This window comes from Xyrauchen texanus, chromosome 10, assembly GCF_025860055.1.
Source record: "Xyrauchen texanus isolate HMW12.3.18 chromosome 10, RBS_HiC_50CHRs, whole genome shotgun sequence".
Taxonomy (NCBI): Eukaryota; Metazoa; Chordata; class Actinopteri; order Cypriniformes; family Catostomidae; genus Xyrauchen; species Xyrauchen texanus.
The window spans coordinates 38,660,001-38,683,096 of record NC_068285.1 but is presented as its reverse complement, the minus strand read 5'-3'; the positions used below and the strand labels follow the sequence as shown (position 1 = coordinate 38,683,096).

Genomic DNA, 23,096 nt, shown 5'->3' with positions numbered 1-23,096 from the left:
GAAAGCTGTCTGTAAATCTCTCACTCTCGCACTGCCGTCCTTGGTCAGCCTTTATCCCTCTCGGAGGCTTGATTAGCCTGATTAAGGGCCAGGAGTGCAGCATCACAACCCGGCCCCGCCCTCTACCCTGTTACACACATATTTAATAAAATTTATTAATACAAAATTAAGCTCAGAATACTGAATTGATATATTATGAATGGATAAATATCATTGTATGAAATGAACATTTAATAAACTTGCATTTATTAATGAATAAAATAAATATTAAAAGGAAACAATAAAATGCACTACTAGGAATGTAAACAAATAATAAGAATGCATTTGTTCACCTCAGCATTTATTATATCCGTAAAACATTTTTGACATCAGTAAAAAACTAAAAGACAATATTCACATGTTCCATGTATTTTTGTATTGAAAGGGCTTGAAAACAAAAATTGTACATGTAGTTTACACTTGACTGCTACAACTAAACCTTCAGGAGCATTTTAAGACACATAACATTATCCTACTTCATCAGGTTAAACCATCAAATAATATTCTACCTTATGTTTTATAACATGGGTGGATAAAACAGAAATACGACACTGAAATCATGACTGAGGGAGAATCCGTTGTTCCCATTTCTTTTATAATCTTATTTTAATCTAGTCTTGTTCTGAATTTTACAGTAGATTTATTCAATGTTAAACCAGATGAATATAAACATTTACCAATAAATCAATATAAAGGTTTAATGAAAACAACAAAAGAATGCAGGAGAGACAATCCATGTAATGTAATGGTAGTTCCCAGAGCAACCAGCAGATGTCAATTCTGTCTTTTTCGATTAAATGTTGCACGTGTTAATCCACGCACGATGCTTTTTTCAAAGTTAAACATCATAATATTTTATTTCCAGTGGTCAGATCCAAATACTAAGTATGTATGGTTTGGGTAAATTGTGCCTGTAGGGACTCACAAATGCTCATATCCACAAAAATGCTGAATATAAAAGCAAGTCCTTGTTTTAACATGATAAAAACAATGCAGTCAACCTCAAAGCAAACGAATATAGGTATATCCACAGTGGTAAATTACACAGAAAAGTATTCCACAGATTTCTGAAAGACAGGTTAAAAAGTGAAACTCCCCAAGAAGGAGCATACTACTTTAGCCTAACCACACTACTAATCCAACATTAAAGATCTGACTACTATGAAATCTGTTCTGCTTTTGTGTTCTTAGTGGAGGTCAGAGGTAAGGGTTCATTAACAGTGAGGTGACAGAAAATATATGTGCGACTAAAACAGAGAACCGACCACTACTCATTCCACTGGGCTCCTTAAGTCAAGAGGTCTTTTTGAAGACATCAATGTGTGAAATACTTAAATGTAACAGTGCATTGCACTCCAATGCAGTCAAATTAAACCAAAACCTTTTAAAATCTTTGGAAAATTACTTAAAACAAGAGATGGGAATGTTTAAAGACATTTTAAAATGATAGAATCTCTAAGTAATTTTTCATCATTTGTGGAATTACAATATTTTTCTAAAACTTTGAAACAAGTAGTTAATTATTACAAGGAAGAATTGTTGAAGTATTTGCAAAACAGTTATTTATGGTAAGGCATTAAACACTAATTTCCAATTATGGAAATTCATAATAATAAATATTAAATCCTTTTTATTTTATTTTTTACTTGAAGGAAAATAGCTCAGTCTGGGCAAACAAAAAGTTTGTTTTGTCAGCCAGGGCAAATTCTTTCAGGTATGAATTGTAAACAGTATAAAAATGACATCACATAGGACTAAACCTAATTTCTGGTCCCAGAAGACATTTACATAACATGATAAAAATTTACCTCTAAACAAGAACAAAAAGTTGATAGACGTGATAAAAGCAGTGTCTCCGCTTGGGAAAAGAAATATATACCACTAATTCGGATGCATTTTTTGACAGATAAGAAGACATCACAACACATTGAGACCAGACATTTAAAAGAGTAAAATTTCCAGATAATGTTTCTGTTAAATTATTCGTTTTACAAACCCCTTATAGTCTGTGAGTTTCAAAGTCAAGTCTGATGTCCCAGGCTTAAAGGCCAAGTCTCATGGGGAAGAGGGTGGGGGCTGAATTTTGTGGCATGCAACTATGCATATGTGTGTATTATAAAGTGATGACTGTACCATCCTCCTCCACCCCTCCTCTGGGTAAAGCTAGGCTGTGACGGGGGTCTGTCCTCAGACTGCTGAGGATTTTGTGTAGGCTGCTGTTGCTTCCCCTCATGCTGGGGTTGCTGCTGTGGTAGGGGTGGTGCTGGAGGGTAAGGTCCTTGTGAAGCTTGTAACTCAAATTGTTGTGCACTGTGCCATTAAAGCTTGGTTGAGAATGGAAAGACGCCGTCGATACGGTGGATGGGGGTCTTGTTTGGGGTCGTATAGGGGGGCTGGGTGGGGCAGTTGCAGTCATTTGCATCTGGGACCGGGATGCAGTCGAAGCCACTGAGGTGTTGGAGCGGCGTGATGGCCGCTTGATGTTGCTCTCAATTACGATGTCTGACTCCTCATCACTTTCCAGATCTTCTGGGCTATAACCATGGCTGATGGCGGTGGCACCGGTGGGTGCAGTGATGGCGGGGTAGCCCACAGAACTGCTGCTGTCAGATGACTGACCCGAGCTGCCGGAGGTGCGACTGCTGCGCATCACGTTGTTGCGTTGGTTCGCTGGCTTCACGGTCACAATAAGGTTGTGGCTGTTTGCAATCATCATGTCTGTTACTTGGTCTAACATCTTCCCAGTCACCTCGATGCCATTGACCTCCAGCACCTCATCATTGACAGCAAGCAGACCTGTGCTTTCGGCCAGGCCTCCGGGGACCATGCGGGAGATGAAGATACCTGGGACCTTTTCCAAACCATGGGGTGTAACACGGACACTGGTGCCATCACGGATGTAGAAGCCCAGAGGCTTGTCCGAGCCATGCCGGTAGAGCCGGACCCTCCGGTGGGACTCAGGAAGGATGTCCACATCAATAATGGATGAGACGGGACGGAAGTCCTGAGGCATGCCAATGCAGACATGTGGCTGCTTCCGGTTCAGGTCATTGCGGAGAGTGACAACAGCCTTCTTTTTACGGGTCAGTGTGCTGGTGCCAAAGTTGCTGTAGTCCACCTCTTCTGCAAGAGTTATAAAAACAATTATAACTGTTAGTACATTTTAAGATGGGGTGGATTAAAGGCAGAAATTATGATTCATTACAACTGAAATTGTATCATCTAATAACATAGCATGACTTATATGGACAGACTTTAGCTGTAATACTGTAAAATGTAATGCTTAACAAAGTTGTGGACAAGAACATGCACGCAAACCTAATCAGACAAGACATTTTATACAACTCAGATGTTTAACAGATTATGATTGTTTCTGACAAGACAAGTGCAAATAAAAAAAAAAATTAAAAACAAATTAACTACTGATGGGACACAGCACAAGTCTCTGTTGGAGGTATTTAGGTAAGATTAGGGTAGCTGCGTGTTCTGATACACTACTAAGTGCTGCAGAACCTCCACAATACTGGAAGACCGTAGATTAGGATATAAAGTGCAAACAAGACTTTGCAGTGCACAGCCATAAGTTCATTTCCAAGTTCTCTCAAAAAAGAGGGCCAGTCATAACCTCCGAAAAGGCCTCAATGATATACTATGCTTGCCTCCTATCAAGGTTCCTTGCAAGTCTGCTAATGATTTAATTTAGAAAATACAAGTTGGGTTAATAAGGCTCTTCTCTGAGCAGTCCGACAACTTTACAGAAACAGGCAAGAAAATACTAACCTTCTGTTCAATTACTCTCAAATCTATTTAAAAATGCTTTTACAAAGCTTCTGAATTGTCATCAAAGCATCCTGCTGCTGTTGTTCTTAAGTTGGGTTTGTGGCAGCCTGATTATTTTGATTGAGTCCAGACAGGATTTTATTATGTCCTGGAATTTCAGCCACAACTACAAGTCTCTTGATAGAAAAAAAACATTTAAGTATTTCTACTTCTGGCCTTGATTAGGAGGGTACGGTTCTCTCAAAAGCATGGACCCAGCACAGCTAGACAGGTCTGCAAAGTGAATTCTAGGGCTGCAACTAACAATTATTTTAAGTAATTTGATAAAAACAAATATTCCTTTATTCTATTAAATATAATAATAATTAGTTTAATCCAAATGATCACACTCCCTTTCTCCACTGCAATCGGTTTGATTGACGCAAATGTGCGAGCTCATTCACACATCAAAGTTTAACGGATCCTCGCTTAGGGTAAAAACAAACTGTTTTGGAAAATACGCTGAAATATGCGATTGATTTTGAATTCACAACATACAGTAAAATGTAACTGAAGCACTGAAGAGAAACAACCCTCAGAGCACACGCCCTCTGTCAACGTAGGCTACCTGATGCAGCAACCGGTCCTCATAAAACTTTATGCTTATTATTTATCTTGAAGTGAAGTGTTTGTAAAGTGCTCTTCCTGCGCTGGACTACTTGGGTCATGTGTTTTCCGCTTCAACTCGGTCTCTGTTGTCTTTCAAATGAGATTCATCATGCAACACATTTTTCACTGGGCTGTAATGGGATTTCAATGATGGGGCTTCTACGTGCTTACCGCAAATATCCAACTAATTGACAATACAATTTGTTGCCGATTATTTTATTGATTAGTTGTTGCAGCTCTAGTGGATTATTTGAGCCCTCATTCTCAGTCCTAGAGTTGTAGTTAAAAATTCTTTGGCCCGATACAAAAGGCCCAGTTGTCCCCCTTTATCGGCAGCCCTGCACAGTCCCATTGTAGGTTAGAGTAGGCAAGCTACTCAGTCTCCAAACCCAAACTATTCCTGACAAAGTAATCCACACTGCACTGATGCATAATGGGGAAATAAATTCAGCTCACTGATCAAAAGGGCAGCCGGCTGTTTCCAGACATTTCCAGAAGAAAGTGAATGGGCCAGTGCCTACCAGCCAGAAAGCAAAGACCCCAGGTTGGAGAAAGGTATCAATATTGCTCAATTAATTTCATTAAAGGGCAAAGTTTTCTACTAGAAGGGAATTGTGGATAGGTACAACAAGAAATAAAAAACATCACGGAAGCATCACAATTGTAACTTGTGGACAAAACCAGATTTCTCTTGGTCAATTTTTTTCTGGGAAACACTGAGTTTTAAACCATAACTTGTCTTGTGGTTGCAAAGCAAAAAAAAAACAAACATTTGAGACCAAAGCAGCTAAGCTCACGGAATTCTAGAAAGTTTGATGGAAATGTCTGATGGCCTCATAGCTTAAGCAGTCAAGTTGCTTGAGGTTTTTATAAAGATACTGCAGCTTACCCAAGAGCTATAACATCTTCAAAATAAAACCATGAGTACAAGAAAAAAAAAGCCTTAAGTATATGACATTATGTAGTTGATGAATTGCTCTAAAATGTATGTGAAAATACACAAAGTAATAAACAAACTAACCAATACCCCCACGGTAATCAACAGAGTAACATTCTCCACAGTACAAAACTCAAAGGCAGAAACAAATTAAGCAAAGCCTGCAAAGAGTTAACTCTGCAAACAGAAAGCAGTGGAAGAAATGCTCAAGGACTGTCAATCAGGAATAATGAACTTGAATGAATAGATGCAACATCAGTCTGGTACTACAGTCACTTGACCGGACCCTTGAGGAGGGGTCAGGACTCTGAGTCAGGGGTTACTGGAGATAGGAGCTTGGCAGGAGTAGACCCTACATTCCTCCATGCAGGAATGCTGAAATTGCCTTGCATCTTAACAAAGATGACCCTTAACAGGTTTGAAGAGTAATCCATCAGTTGACCATAGCAGTGCGGTCCCCCTTGGACACCCAAGGGTGGGCGTGGGAAAGAGCAATGAGCGAGGGCTTGGGCCTTTGTTAATTTTGCCCCACCTCTCATTAAATTCAACATTGAATGGTACCTTTTCAAGTTATCTTGGCTTTTTACAAAAGCCCATAAATGTGGAAGTCAAAAGACTTTTATGACTAATCATTATGCCTCCCAACACAGTTTAATTTCCCATATTCTCCTGCGCTTCCTCCTGTGTATTCTGGAAAAACTGTCAATTCGATGTAGATTTTCCTATTTCCATGTCACCCTGCCAAAATTCCTGTCTGGGTTTTTTTTCTTCTGCTCTGTCACTTGGTACTTCTAAAAAATTGGTGTTCTTGGTGGGAGTCATCCACTGATGCTATAAACAGTAAGACATGATGAATGATGTACTTGCAGTGAGACAGATTGCGCTAACACAATTTTTCATGACGCTTGAAATGCCTTTCGTCCTGTAATGGGAAGACTAAATAGCACCCTGACAAAATATTTTATTTACATGACATCACCAATACACATCTGGGGAAGCAGGTGAAAGAAAGGGAACTCTATGATGAACTGCATATATTGGGTACTTGAGGGTTCACCACAGTGCAGGATCAGGGTAAAGGCCCAGGCATAATGTTTTTGTTTTTGCTTGGTCCTGATCGGCTTTTGCCTGGTCGACTGCATTTCCTTTGTGAGTATACTCTCCTCACCGTAAGCAAATATGAACGTGTTTAAAGTATTCCCACAACAAATTCTTTGTGATACTCTTTCATTAGGGTCAATGGCCAGCACATGCAAATCTGAAAATCTGGAAGGCGTGCAGTCAGGCCACGCAGATTGGTTTATGACAAAATTTACATCACACATACTATGCGCAAGAGCGATCAGCAACGTGGATGCGGCAATTAAACTTTGGCCTTAATGTCCTCTCAGACTGAGCCTCCTAAGAGAATCCGTAGAGAGAGGGCGTCTGTTTTTGCTTTAAGCTATTGCACTCAGATTTCCATGGATGTGTGGAGAGATGGCTTTTGGCTTCGCTTGTAGTAGAGATTAAGAAAGAAGCCCCCCTTCACTAGTGCACACTCAGCAGAGCTCTCTATTCAGGCATCTACACACTCCTACGGTTTTACCCACACCGCGCCATCATACACATCTGGAAGACATTAGAGGTCTGAGGGTGGAGACTATGTTGGTAAGTTCAGTTCCCCTACCGTCTCTTGTGTATATTCTCATTTGATATTGTGTATTTTGCTTCAATGTCCCATAAGGACTGCTTTCAACATTTTTCACTGGTTGGCAAACTACAAAAGTTGTCAAAAGTACAAAGGACATACCATCATGTCTGCTCTGGTCCAGAACATTTATGTATGGAAATTTCTATTAAGCACAGCCCACATCTCAAACATACAGGTGAAGTATGTGCACTGCACCATTCGACTTCTGATTCTAATGAACTTTTTCTAAATGCAGCTTTACACATAAACCATCTCTACATGAAAACATATGCTTAGTGTTTAACCTTGTTCTCCACCCACCATATGTTCAGAAAGTGTGGCCAAGTATAGGACATGATTGCCAACAGTCCTTTAAACCCATCACATAACCAAGCACGTCAAATCATTCCATGGTATAACCACTTTGCTTGCCATTATGCAAGTTCCACTGATATGTAAACAAAAGCTATTAAATACGATTACATAAGCTCCAAGGCTGAAAAGTACATATTTGCTAACAAAAAAATGTGAGGAAAAGGTTTGGGGATCTGAGGATGACTGTCATGTCTAGGGCTGGTTATCGAGTTTGATACATTAAGCACCGAACGAATTGCCTCTAAACAATCGAGTATCAAAAAATGTCTTGTCGTTCGGTACCAAATTTCAATACCTAAGGGGTTCATCTAGTGAACGTCAGTGATAAGCACGGAGCATGCTAGATGTGTCCAAATCTAAAAGTGCCGGTGATTGGATGTGTTTAGGCATCAAGGGAAAACACTAGTATTAGAAAATGATTTGAGTTCCAGGTCTGAGAAAGAATGTTATCAGTAATATTGCTAACACTGTTCTACATTACAGAGAAATACTAAACCATAATAATGAGCCTTTAAAATATAATTTTTACAAGTGCACGCATGAAGCGAGCCACAGTGACACCGGCAAAAGCTGTAATGATTCTGAATGTGTCGGAAAAAACAGCAAGAGACGGTCTGAACATTGTGTTCAATTATAGAGAGTAATGCACATTCGGGTTAAGTAAACAGATGATTATCTCGGGATCATTTATGGTCAGAGTGATCACCAATAGCTGATGCCTTTGACCATGTCATGATGATATTTGGCTCGTTCCCCCATTAAATCTATTAAACTATTATTATTATTATTATCAAATTAATATAACAAATAATTTGCCCGTAGACACAAAGACACGCATTTGAAGAAACACTCTTTTTTTTATATTATTAAGTACAGATGACAGAAAAGATGTATATTGGCATATATGACGCGCTGATACAGAGGGGTACAGTCTCGTGGAACACACACATCTAAGGATCTCACTCTTTGTTTCTGCCTTCCGATTTAGATTTAGATTTTTTATGAGTGCTGCAAATGACCTCAGACATTCAGGAGGTGCTTCGAGTTCAGTTCACTTTATTTCCACAGAACAGTTTATTTGGAACGTAACTCTGCAGCCTGTAAAATAATACAAACTATATAAAATAACACAAGTACGTTCACCTCGAACCATGATTTATATTTCAGTGATTATTATCATCATTATAATGATTATTTTTACATTTATAATTGTTTTTATGTCTTCATTTGTGTAAGTAATTTTCCACCTGCATGTTTAGACGGATTCTTGCCTGATGGTAAATGGAAAGGTGGTTACATATATATATATATCACTTTATTATTTATTTATTTGCTTTTTTGTTTAGTTTGGAATGCAATTTGAATTTAGAAATTTATTTGATTTTAAGTTTTTCGTTTTTTAAATAAATTATTACATTTTCAATGCAAAATCACTAAAGCAAGAATAGGCCTATTCACTAATCCCTCAGCCCTGAGGTTTCCGATGTAATTGGAGATAGAGATATATATATATATATATCGTGAAGGAGGGACCTAAACAAATTTATTCACACACATATATTTTCCTGGATAACGAAATACTAAGGGTTGGCTGTTTTGACTGGAGCTATTAAGCAAACACAAAGCAGCCACACTGCATATTACATTTGAAGTCAGAAGTTTACATACACCTTAGCGAAATACATTTAAACTCAGTTTTTCACAATTCCTGACATTTAATTGTAGAAAATATTCCCCGTCTTAGGTCAGTTAAGTCACTACGTTATATTAAGAATGTAAAATGTCAGAATAATAGAGAGAATGATTTTTCAGCTTTTATTTCTAAGTTTACATACACGTTTTAAGTATTTTAAGTATTTTGAAGCATTGCCTTTAAATTGTTTAACTTGGGTCAAATGTTTTGGGTAGCCTTCCACAAGCTTCTCACAATAAGGAATTTTGGCCCATTCCTCCAAACAGAACTGGTTTAACGGAGTCAGGTTTGTAGGACTCCTTGCTCGCACACACTTTTTCAGTTCTACCCATACATTTTCTATTGGATTGATGTCAGAGCTTTGTGATGGCCACTCCAATATCTTGACTTTGTTGCCTTTCAGACATTTTGCCACAACTTGAGGTATGCGTGGGGTTATCATCCATTTGGAAGACCCATTTGTGACCAAGCTTTTGCTTCCTGGCTGATGTTGCTTCAATATATCCACATAATTTTCCTTCCTCGTGATGCCATCTATTTTGTGAAGTGCACCAGTCCCTCCTGCAGCAAAGCACCCCCACAACATGATGCTGCCATCCCCATGCTTTATGGTTGGGATGTTGTTCTTCAGCTTGCAAGTCTCAACCTTTTTCCTCCGAACACAACGATGGTCATTATGGCCAAACAATTCAATTTTAGTTTCATCAGATCAGAGGACATTTCTCCAAAAAGTAAGATCTTTGTCCCCATGTGCACTTGCAAACTGAAGTCTGGCTTTTTATGGTGGTTTTGGAGCAGTGGCTTCTTTCTTGCTGAGCAGCCTTTCAGGTTATAGACTTGTTATAGGACTTGTTTTACTGTGGCTATAGATACTTGTTTTACTGTGGATATAGATACTTGTCACCTGTTTCCTCTAGCATCCTCACAAGGTCCTTTGCTGTTGTTCTGGGATTGATTTGCACTTTTTGCACCAAACTACGTTCATCTCTAGGAGACAGAGTGCATCTCCTTCCTGGGCGGAATGACGGCTGCATGGTCCCATTGTGTTTATACTTGCATACTATTGCTTGTACAGATGAACGTGGTACCTTCAGGCATTAGGAAATTGCTCCCAAGGATGAAGCAGTCCATATTTTTTTTTTTTCTGAGGTCTTGGTTGATTTCTTTTGATTTTGCCATGATGTCAAGCAAAGAGGCACTGAGTTTGAAGGTAGGCCTTAAAATACATCCACAGGCACACTTCCAATTCAGTACACCTCCAATCAGAAGCTAATTGGCTATTTGGCTTGACATCATTTTCTGAAATTTGCCAAGCTGCTTAAAGGCAGAGTTAACTTACTGTATGTAAACTTCTGACCCACTGGACTTGTGATATAGTCAATTAAAAGTGAAACCATATGTCTGTAAACAATGTTGTAAACATTACTCATGTCATGCACAAAGTAGATGACCTAAACAACTTGCCAAAATGATAGTTTGCTAATATGTAATCTGTGGAGTGGTTAAAAAATTAGTTTTAATGACTTCAACCTAAGTGTATGTAAACTTCTGACTTTAACTGTATATTATACAATTTTATATGTTCTACCATGGCAAGTTGATACTTAAGATCGTTGTATTGCTAATTCTGAATGCCAATATTTTCTTATAGAAGACAACTGCACTGCTATCAAAGTGGAAAGGGCCTGGGTATCCTAAACCACCCTGTTTAATATACTGATTTGCAACACTGTACTATTTTAGTGTTCCCATAAACGTCATGTGCCAGGTTTCGTTCATCAGTGATTTGAGGTCATCTGGCTCTGACCTCATCCTGCGTTTTTAGATTATCCCAACCCCCCTCAAGCTGCTAAATGAGATGTTCCAGATATGCGCTCTAATCTCTTACTGTCAGTGGTGACACCAAACAGTACCAGGTTTAGGGGGGAGAGCAGGGATGAGGGAGGATTAAGGTGTTAATGACACCCGCAATCTGTCCCCTTAAAGCGGTTTGTGGAGGTGAAAACATTCCTTACACCTAAGACATGCTAACTTACCATTCAGAATATGCACTTTGGTTAAAATGGTGGAGGTTGGAGATATGGAATATTGATTCAGATTTTAACTAAATAAATGGACCAAATAATTTCGGTATTTTGGTTATTAATATATTTAAACAATTTACAACATTTATAAAAGACCCCATCAAATCAATAAATTATGGCTTTTAGTCTATTAACTTTGAGGCCATCTAAATTCTAGTAAAAAAAAAAAATCCATTTAAGAACATGCACATTTATAGATGTATATTAGTTGTTACTCGGTTTGTGTAAAATGTGTTGAATTAAAATAGTGTAATATATATATATTCTACCATGTTTTGTGTTGCTTTGATCGCTGCCCATTTTAAAGACCTCAATTAAAAACATGCAAAAAGAAGAAATTATTTTCTGCAGCAATGGTCATCACAGAGGGAAGAGGATATGGTGGATTGGAAACAGTAAAGCTACATCGCATCATCCTACTTTAAAGTGTAAACTGTTCACAATGGCAAAAAACAATGTTGAGAAACTCATGGTGAAAAAGATTCCAAACCACAGTAAGAAATGCCTTGACTGCAATATACTCCTTCGGAGAGTCTAAGCTATGAGTTATACTGCAGTCTGTGAGAAAATGAAGCAGCAGTCTTTTCAGAAATAACAAGAAAATACAGCATTCATGGCAACTTAAAAACGTATGGATTAATCAGTTTCTTTGTTTACTTTTGGTGAGAGTATGGAGTCACATTTCAACATGAAAACACAGATTTTCAGGTGAAAGTACCAGGAGTTATTCGAAAAGACACATGGCAAGTCAGCCTTTTTTGGACACAAAAACACTTGTAGTGATATGTAAAATAGATTTACAGCTGATGCCAGAAGCATTGGCCACATCGGACAGTCATGTCTTGTCTCTTGTCAGGACGAGCCCCTTTCACACTGTTATTGAGAAAGTGTACTGAAGATCTGGGCAGGTTCAAACTGGTCTTCCACACCTGTACTCAACACACACCCTTTCACAACCCACTTCCTGAATGAGAGCAGCTAAAATGTGTACCAAGATCTCCGATAGCGCCTTGCTCCTCTACCTCTGTTAACCATGAAGACCCTGAAGTCACAGAACTCTTTATCTAACTTTTTATCTAATGACATTAAATATACATTTTGCAATTTAAATCTTTTTTTATATATTGTTCTTAACAAAAAAGTTTCTTAAGTGCTTTTGTCTTGTTTTCCAGTAAAAAAAAACAAACAAATCTAATCAGTCTTATAACTAAAGATACACCAACAGTTTTGGCAGTTTTTGGCCAAAAGGCAAAAGGCAGAAAATCTTAAATTTGTATCCCATTTTCTCCCAATTTGGAATGCCCAATGCCCAATTCCCATTACTAAGTAGGTCCTTGTGGTGGCGCGGTTACTCACCTCAATCCGGGTGGCGGAAGGCAAGTCTCCGTTGCCCTGCACTTCTGAGACCGTCAATACATGCATCTTATTAGACTCGGAGACATGCTACTCTCCGCGATCCACGCACAACTTACCACACGCCCCAATGAGAGCGAGAACCACTAATCGCGACCACGAGGAGGTTACCCCATGTGACTCTACCCTTCCTAGTAACCGGGTCAATTTGGTTGCTTAGGAGACTCAGCATGCCCTGGATTCGAACTGGCAACTTCAGGGGTGGTAATCAGCATCAATACTCGCTGATCTACTTAGGCCCCCCCAAAACACAGAACACTCACATGGAGAAAAGCATTGTTTATGTTGAACATTAAAAGTTCACATCCACTGAAGTGATCGCTCTCTTGGTCATTAGCGCATTAATAAAGAGCACTTTCTAGTGCTGTGATATCCTCTATTATTGTGTGTCATAGCCATTTAAAATATGTCCATTTGAAGCCATACAATAGTTTTGTATATTGCAAAAGATGCATTTAATAAGTATATTACAATCTGCATGCATAGTGTACTTTAGTGAATGAGCGCAAAATAAAACCCTCAAACTTTTATTTTGACATTCTGAACTCTCCAGAAAGTCCTGTATGTGTCTGTTTGAAGGCAAGTTCACAGTAGTTTAATCCGCTTCTTATTCAAATTCTGGTCAACTACACCTCCGGTGTTGTTCTAAATGCATATTATAAGTGAACCGAACTATTGACCATCTACAATCTGTTCTTGAGTAGCACTGAAATATTGTACACCGCTGTGAAGGTTAAAAATAGCCGCGGGTGCATCACTAGCCTGTGCGTGAGTTTGTGTCAACAGAGCAGCACCAATCACTGACGTGCTGGCGCTACACATACTATATATTTACTTATTAAACACAGCCTTTTGTGATTCACTGAGCTATCACACGTCTTCAAGTTGCTTTGAATAAAATGCACGAGTCATATGAACTGCTTTAACTGTGCTTTTATGGTTCTTTTATGTAATTTTTGGAGCTTGACTGTAACGAACATGACTAACACGCCAGTAACAGATTTGGATCGGGCTCATCAGACCGATACCCGATCCATCTAAAAGCTTCAGTATCGGATACGATACCGATCCAGGATTGGTGCATCCATAATTTTAATGAAGTGACAAAAAGCGGAAATCGCTGTTTTCCTGAGAAATAGGTCATTGCGCAAAGACGTCTTAAAAGCAGGTCTATTTACAGCGCAAAGTCTAAACTCAGTTCCTGCATTTGCAGTTTGGAAATTCCACCAGCAGGTGGTAATCAAGTTCATGTCCAAACTCTGAAAATAGTGGAACATCAAATTGTCTTAATTATGTGTGTTAAACTATCAATGGGTCATGGTTTATTTTTCAATTATTATTATTATGTTTATATTTAAAATTCTATTTAAGATCTAATTTGTATTGGTATTTTTCCACCTGTTGTCTTAAAGTGATTTTTAAGTCACTGTAAAAGTTGTTGGTAAAAGAAGTTGGAAAGGATAACATGTTTGGATATGGTATGATTTGTCTGACTATTTCATTATTTTGATTATATTTTTGTTTAGTTTCAAATTTAATTTGAAATTGGACGTATTTTTGGTTTAATTTTTTCATCTTTCAGTAAATAAATGTAAATTTTCAAAATCAAAATCGACCGATTGAAGTTAAAATCCAATGCTAATCATGATTTGTGTCAGCAGATTAACATTTTTTATAATACTTGCAATCCCTATAATGTAATGCAGCCAACATCAAAATCCTGAGGAGTATAACATTTTCTAAGCAAATAAAAGGAGTGTGTCAATATTTCTATTCTTCTAATTCATTGCATAGAACAGTCAATTTACACTACTAACACTATTCTTATGAATGTACTGTCTTTGTTTATATCACTGGTGCTTGAGGAAATTGACTATTTACTAGGATGCTGATGCTGCAAAAGAAAAACTTCGGAATTAAATTCCACTTGATCCAGCCTTTAGCATAATTTGGCCAAACCCACTTGCGCCTAAATTTAGTGCACGCTTGCACGAAAATACCAAAAACTTCATGGCCACGCACTTGAATTGCGCTCATTTGCGCTAGCACTCTTAAAATAGGGCCCAATATGTTACAAAATACACTGTAATGTGATATCCTATCACAACTATACTGAACACAAAAGAGATCCACTAAAGAATCCATTCCACATTCCAGGTTCACATACAATGTTAAATAAAAGTGCCAATGGAACTGGCTACATGTTCACTGAAGATCACTCAGAGCAGGTAAATATATATATTCTTCTCTGTCTACTCTGTTATATTCTGAAATGTGTTGTAGAAAAGTGGCTTCAGTGCATCCCAAATAATAACATTTAGAATTTGTTCAATTATTACAAACAGTCTTATTTTATATAATATTTTCGGTTTCAATTTTCAGGTAAGAATTTCCATTTCAGTGCATCAGTTAAAACAAGATATATGGTATGGTATTAAGAGTTTTCAGAAAATATATCTTGAATTAAATTTGATTCTTCTTATATCATTAGAAATTAGATTCATTTCTTGTTTTCAGCATAAACCTAAAAAAAATTGTTCAGTTTCTACTTGAAACTAGATTTTTTTTTTTCTACTGAAAAACAAGGCAAAAACACTGAATAAGAAAATGATTTAAGCAGTGTATCAAATTACTAAAAACAGTTCAGCAAGTTCAGCCAAAGTTCTATCGAACACTTCAAGCTGGTTTGACTGGCTTCAACCACTTTACAGAGCTGAACTCCTGAACCGCACTGCAGCAGAGATTTGCAGGCGGCCTACAGACCTGTAAAAAGAAATGCATTTATGCCATATGACCATTTGGCATAATTTCATTGGGACAATAAAAATGGGCTATTGATCTAAATCTGTTATAGACAGACCCAAAGCAAAACCATGGTTCACTTCCCAACTACAGTTCTTTTCCATGCCCTACCCCTGACCCCATAAGTCTCTTTTCACATAGTATTATTTGGCTAAGAATGATAACATTTTTGCATTATCAACACAAGTAATACCCTGAGTTCTGGCCGCAGATGTTTAACACAGTAGCGCGGTAATAACCCTTTGAATTCTGTTGTCAAATGGATTTGAATGCACACCAAAAGCTCTACTGTGAATATGCCCACAGTTATGTGAATGAAGTCCAATGGTTAGGGATCTTGACAATTGGCTTAAAGGCTACAGATTCAAGGAATTGTAGATTTCCTACCACCACAATTGTGCTTGTTCACTATTGTGCCTTTACGTAAATCACTTAACCTGAGATTACTCTGGGGAACCTGCCCCTATAATCAATAGACTGTAAAATCACTTTAGACAAAAGTCTCTGCTAACTGGCAAGCAACAACTAACAACAAAACAACATTTGAATTGGTGGTGTCCAGAATCAGTGACTAAACAGAAAAGGCCTCCTTTTATGGATCCTGTTTGTAGGTGAAATAACCATAACGTCTTATCGAGCAAAACTATCAAAACAAGAAAAGCTCCAATACAGAGTGGCACTAAACCACTTAATCGCATAAAGGAAGCACAATGATGCACTGCAATGAAACTGGAGGGGGCTTGGAGTAACAGGGTGAATAAAATAATTTACACACACACACACACACACACACACACACACACACACACACACACACACACACACACACACACACACACACACACACACACACACACACACACACGAGTTGTTTAAATCGTCAACAAACCCTAAAACAACTGTAGAAATTACATTATATCGTCATGGCAATGAAGTTGTGCAACTGGCTATAACTTTACACAGAAAATGTTAGTACGTGATTTGAATAAACAAAAATTGTGTTCACCACATATTGTTTTAGGTCTTGTGGCTATACTTTGAAACGGTGAGTATTTTAAGGTTATAAAATTGCCCCCATTCACTTCCATTGTAAGTGCCTCACTGTGCCTTGTGTGATAAATCTTTTTAGTTCCACTGAAAACACATTTTAAAGTGCATGTTAAGCAGTCCTTGTGAACAGTGGCGGATTTAGGCATGAGTGACATCTTGTGGGGGGTGGCATGAGGCGGCAGCGGCAACAAGGTCCCCCCGGTCAACAACATTGGGGGTGTTCTCATTTAATATCACTACCAAACCCCCAACCCCCCGGTCAACAACATTGGGGGCGTGTTGAAGCGGGTTTCGCCCAGGGCGGTAAACAAGCTAGAACCGCTACTGCTTGTGAAGGCCAATGATAGAAGATTTGAAATCAGTTCTGTGTCCCAATTTGTGTATTATGCATCCTAAACAGTGCACAAGAATTAATGAGTTCCAATTCATGGGACATTGAACACAGAATACCAAATGGCTGTACTATTCCCATACATTCTCAAAGTGAACATCTGTGCATGCGTTTTGACATATTATTGCCAACAAGCCCTTTGAGGTTTTGCAATGGTTCTCTTCAAACTTCAGCTGTACAAAAATGCCAAGGAATGTTAAGCTGGAGCCATCACAGCAGTTTTTAAAATCATGAACCTATACAAGTTAAGTAATAATAAATTGTAAGTGAAACTAAACAGGCACCACATGTGACTTTCAGATGTAAAAGTGAAAGTGGAGATTCAGAGTAAAAAAAGGATTTTAATATTGATCTGTTGCTCACCCACACCTGTCATATCGCTTCTGAAGACATAGACATTATTTTTTTATTTAACCACTGGAGTTGTATGGATTACTTTTATATTTCCTTTATGTGATTTTTGGAGAAACCAGGGTCTGGTCACCATTCACTTGCATTGTATGGACCTACAGAGCTAAAATAATCTTAAAAAACCTTTGCTTGTGTTCTGCTGATGAAAGAAAGTCATACACATCTGGGATGGCTTGAAGGTGAGAATTTACATTTTTGGGTGAACTAAACCTTTAACTACGCAAGTGCTAATCCTTACATGTACAAACCATAGACGAAATGGGGGTCTGTTTTATGACCCAATTTTATGTTGTGGAAGTATGTCTCAATACTCATGTTACTAAAAGTAGGTAGAAGGTACTTTACCATCATAAGTAAAGCACATACAGTAGTTTCCCAATATAATCTACTATTGCATAAGTATAAGCATGCAAATTGGGACGTGTCCCAGTATATTTCACTCCTGTCACTTTTAGTTGTCAGTAGCTGTGAGTGAGACTCGGGTTGTGCCAATCACATTGCCCTAAAACCTGGGCTCTGGGGCCATTATTTGTCAGGTGCCCTCACAGTGAGTGGGAGCTTATTGTTTTAAAGGTCTCTGACCTATATACGTGGCTTCCATTGATGTTCCACCATTCAGAGTCTAACTGTTTCTTTAAATGAACGTCCACAATACGTCCACCCCTGCACCCACTTTTAGCAGCCTTAAGCCAAATTGGCTTACAGAAATCCAACAGCAAACCACTAATAAGGCCTGTATAATTTTAAAATTACATCTTGTAAGATGGCACAATAGACTGCAAAGAAAGAGGCAGAAAAGGCATGAGGAATTTGGTCTGTCTGACCACTACAGATGAAAGGATTAAAAGAGGATTTCCAAAAAGCAATTTCCCATCCCCCTACTCACAAAAAAAGACAAACCAAACACAAGGCAATGAGTTCTGAATAATTTCCCTTGTTTGTTCACATGGGGGCTACTGAGAGAAGTAACAGAGAATAAAATAGCGAAGTCTTATGGATCCCATGTTTGTTATTTTCACAAATGCCGTGGGAAAATTATATTACCGGGGAGAAAGCTGCTTATTGACCTAACTGCATATATACAGGAATAAAGAGAAAGCCAAGAACACAGCTCACATAAACCCATACACTGATTTGGAGCCTTAAGACTTCCTCACAATAAACGGCTTTCTGGTGTCTATGTAAAAGTGGTCATTGACTCTCACTATTGATTCGTTTTGGACCATGTGCTGTGGCATGCAGAATCTCCATCAGTGCAGTCACATCCAGTAGTGAGAAAACACATTTCAATGAAAAATGGCAGGGTCCACAGAGAAAGCTGCTGTGGAAAACAAGTGTACAATGATGATCAAAAGTTGTTAGTAGGGATGGGCAATATGTAAAAAATATTTTTGTGATAATTGCCTTAAGGAATATTGCGATATCCGATTACATAGTCAACACCCCTGCTGAGGGTCAGTGAATTTTTTTGCTTTATTGATTTTAAAACATTTAATACATTTATTGAAACATGAAAAACTTAAAAAGACAGTTCTAAATTCAAATTGCACTTTAATCTAAATGAAAAAAATCTCCCAAATCCAAACTCTGACCATCTCCAATAGCTCTATTGGCCATCATGCAAGCATCAGTCAACACAGAAGGAAAATTACTAATGGTCTACAGATTAAGAAATAAAGACAATTATAAATGTAAAGACAACAATAATCTAAATAAATAAGCCTAATAAATTCCCTTGTGTTCCCAAAATAATGCTACCATATGTGTGTTCTTATCGAAGTTGTGTTTGTATTGCGTTTTGTTAATATAGTTAATGCAGCCTAAAGAAAAGAAAATAAAACAACATTTTAGGTTCAAGCTGAACATGTCTTGCATTATTTTATGATTTAATCACTTTTGTCTTAGTTTCTTTAATACAAAGATATACATAACTGAACATGCAGAGTTGCATTCACAATGCATGCCAACCACGTGGAAAAAAAGTGAACTAAACTCACAGCACCTCCCGTGATGTTCTGAGATTATTTGCAGCATTCTCACAGATGATATTATTCATCTTTTTATTTTTTGCATTTTAGCATCAACTAATGGTCTGGGTGGACTGGGAAGCTTTGAGTTTTGAATAGTAGGGCTGCAATGGTACATTTATCCATGCCAAACCAATCAGATACAGGGCCTTCGGTACGGTACACGCAGTCACACGAATGATTACAAATCTTAGTATATGTGAAACCAGTATTAAAACAACATTATTGTTTAACAACACAAACCACATAGAACTTAAATAAAAAAAAAAAGATTGCAGAGCAACACAGGACTGCACAGAACCAAAACTTAACAGAGTGCCACATGGTACACTAGAACAATATTGGATTTTACCAATATGGAAAACTAAGTTGGGCAGTACCTGCCGATAACCGATCAATCCATCAATTGACACTGAAATTGATACTGAATGAAAAAAATAACACTCAAAGTAAAATAGTGCTGACATTTATTACAAAAATAAACAGTACTGACTGAAGCATGAAAATGAATTGCACTTTTTTTAAGTAAAAAAAAAATATAAATATTAATGTAAATGAACTAATATTCTAATACTCGGTCCATATTCTCAAATGTTAAGTCTGAAGTAAAGGGGGTTGGCTTCAATTGGCAGTTCACATGGTGTTACACTTGCACTGACACCACATTAGAAGACCCCAGAGTCAAGCTATAATGACATTGAAATAGCACATTGCTTTTATTCATTACAGTTGTATGAAGGGTAGCTATATTCACAGATAGCAGTGGTACTCTGCTGAACTCGGTGGTGAAGCGGCTCAGACTATGAGCCCAGGCCAGGGGCTGTTCAAATAGATGGAACACAACAGGCTGGAACTGAAGGCGAGGATCTCGAGACAGACATTTCCTCATTGCTTAATCTGAGAAACGATTATAAGAGAGCAAGACGCAACGGCCAACTGTAAGGGGCTGTTCACACTGAAAAGCTATTGCAACCATACATTTGTTTTTCAATGTGTCTAATTAAATATAACTTTAAAAGCATATGAAGACACCTGCTTTCTGTTAAACTGTATTTGTTGAGCTGTGTCTAGCCTTTTTTGCACAAGAATGTAATCGATCTAAAGTCATTGTATTACAGTGAGGATAAAAAAAAATGTCATTGAAATCAAATGAGTTTCTGATTTGTTTATACGTTTCTCTCAGCTGCATGAAGATATTAATTTGCTTTCTCATATCACTAGCTTTAAAAATGCAACTTAGCTGACTAACAAATACATAAACGTGACCAGCTGGATATAAACTAATGCAAATAGATGGTAACAATCGTTTTAAACATTTGGGTATGACTTGCGTGTATTTTTGTCACATTGTTCTAACCGCTTGAGGTTAGCCTTAATGTTAGCATCCTCTCAGCCTGGTCTGCAAACATACTGCGGTTCACTACTAATGCAGCATATAGTCAATAAAATTATTACTTAATAATGATATGAAAACGTGTACTCTATACATACCTTTTAGTTGTTGATGTTTTAAATCTGCATCTGAAGTGTTCTTATCAATGTAGATTCAAACCAAACAACACAAGCCATCAGTGAAGTGCAGCTTTCATACTGTATAACGACAGCGGACCCTTCCCAGACGCAATGGGGGGAAAACTATTGGTGTGGATTTTTAACGATAACCGATATTTCCAGAAATCTGTTATCGGTACCGATTACTCGGCAAAACATACATATCGGTCAACCTCTAAAATGCATGTGAAGTTTATACTAGCTAGCTCGCTATTTTTCCTAACTGTGATGGAACTAAACAAAAAATAATATGTCAGACTTAAATAAGCCAGAGATAAATGAGCCACTGCCGTCTCTAAAATGTGTTGCTTGGGAACAATATGGTTTTGCAGTAAACTACAGTCATACTGGGCAACGAGTAGCGAACAGGACAAAGGCTCTGTCGGCTTTGTTTCACCAAAGTCCTGTATGACTCCGTAAGCACATCTAATATGATGACCCATTTGTGGCAACATCATCTACGTGAGTCTCTTGAGCTTACGGTAGCAAAACATGAACAGCCTGTGCAAGTTAGTCTCGCCAAGGCATTCAAGCACCCTCTCGCTGCAAGCTCAGACAGAGCTAAAGCGATAACGAATGCCTCAAGTTTTTATTGCTGCAGATATGTGACCATACTCAGTCGTCAAGAACACAGGATTTAAGCATCTGCTCAACATGCTTGAGGCCTGTTATACAGTTCATACAAGAGAACATTTCAGCAATTCTGTAGTGTCCGCTCTATATAAAGAAGCATGTGCTTTAATTGTCCACGAAATGTCCTCTCCTCTAAAAATGTGAATATTCTGATTTTCCTGAAAAACATTAATGAGTGATGAGTATAAGTGGTGAGCTGAAAGGTAAAAGACCGAAATCTGCACTGCTAATGTCTTAATTTTGGTTACAATTATTATAAATGCACTTTTTACTTTTATTATGTTTTTATACAATGTGCATAAGAAGCTCTTAAGTTTTGTATTGTAATTTTGTTAATAAAGGAGTCTTCTCAATAAAAATTACTGCCCATCATCCACTGTTTTCAAAATAAATTATTTAAAGAAAGATTTGTTGTTATCGCTGCTGTACCGAAACCATACCAAACCGTGACCCTAAAGCCAGGGTAAGTACCAAACCTTGAATTTTGTGTACCGTTGCAACCCTAATACAATCCTCATAAAAAGACACATTCCATCTGAGATCCCGATCTTAGATATGTCTTGAATATGCGAGTGTGTGAGCTGTGAATGATAGTATAGTGCAAGGGAACTTCCCTGAGCTCACTCAGACTCACATTTGTGCTCTTACACAGACAGCAGGAAGATGGGGAATATTCCAGCCATCTCATCCTGTGCATGCTGGAATTGTGAAGGGAGGGAGTGAGTGACGAAAGGACATGGGGATCTGAGGCAGCTGCTGTGGGTGGGATGCATAGACAGACATTGCAGTCAGCAATTAATAAAAATCTGTCTCTCAGCCTGCCAAAAGCCCATATGTAGCTGGAGCACAGGGCGAGCCGAATGGTCTATGAATGATAAGTAAACACCCCCCTAAATGGCTGGGTGTGTCTGAGTAACTGTGGGGGTGAGGAGTCTTCTTTGTAATTACATTTTTCTAAATGAGCTCAGTGGTGGAAGTGGAGGCAGGGTCACTCCTGCAGTTCTCACAACTTCTCAGTGTACCACTGGCTCCGAGATTCAGCTCAGTTATTAGAGAGAAATGAAGATGATGATGGATGCAACATAAATTAGGGGGTGGTGTAGCACAGTGGTTAAAGATCTGAGTGTGGTGTAGCACAGTGGTTAAAGATCCGAATTGGTAACAAAAAGGTTGTTGGATCAAGCCCCACAAGTGACAATCCATGATCTCTCATCACTGTGCCCTTTAACAGGGTTTTTAACCACATGTATCCCCAGGGCTAGTATATGATCCTTGTATAACAGACCACCTTTTCTCTACAGATCGGATTCCGATAACTGAACTCTCGGTCAGGATCCGGATCCAATACCAGTTTTGTTTTCTTTTTCTTATCTCACTGTGTGGAACTGATTGTGGGTACTCATTTATTTTAAAAGAAAAACAAAGCTCCAACTACACATTATTTCAATATAAATGTCTAGCCTATTAATAAAAGCTTTATTGTTAACTAGAATACTGGATAGTGCAGCAGCAAAATTAAATGCTTAAATTAATTGTTTTCAACTTGTATCTGGACTTAAAAGGATTCAGATCTCTTTTCATTCACATAAT

General features: G+C 38.1%; 1 protein-coding gene across 1 annotated transcript in view; it reads right to left on the bottom strand.

Moving 5' to 3' along the window:
• Nucleotides 1–327: 327 nt before the first annotated feature.
• LOC127650696 (partitioning defective 6 homolog gamma-like) overlaps nucleotides 328–23,096 on the bottom strand; it is a 48,655-nt gene continuing 25,886 nt past the window's right edge. The window contains exon 3 of the mRNA XM_052136291.1: nucleotides 328–3,162. Coding sequence (XP_051992251.1) covers nucleotides 2,153–3,162 — 1,010 coding nt within the window. The 3' untranslated portion in view covers nucleotides 328–2,152. The remainder of the gene's footprint in view (nucleotides 3,163–23,096) is intronic.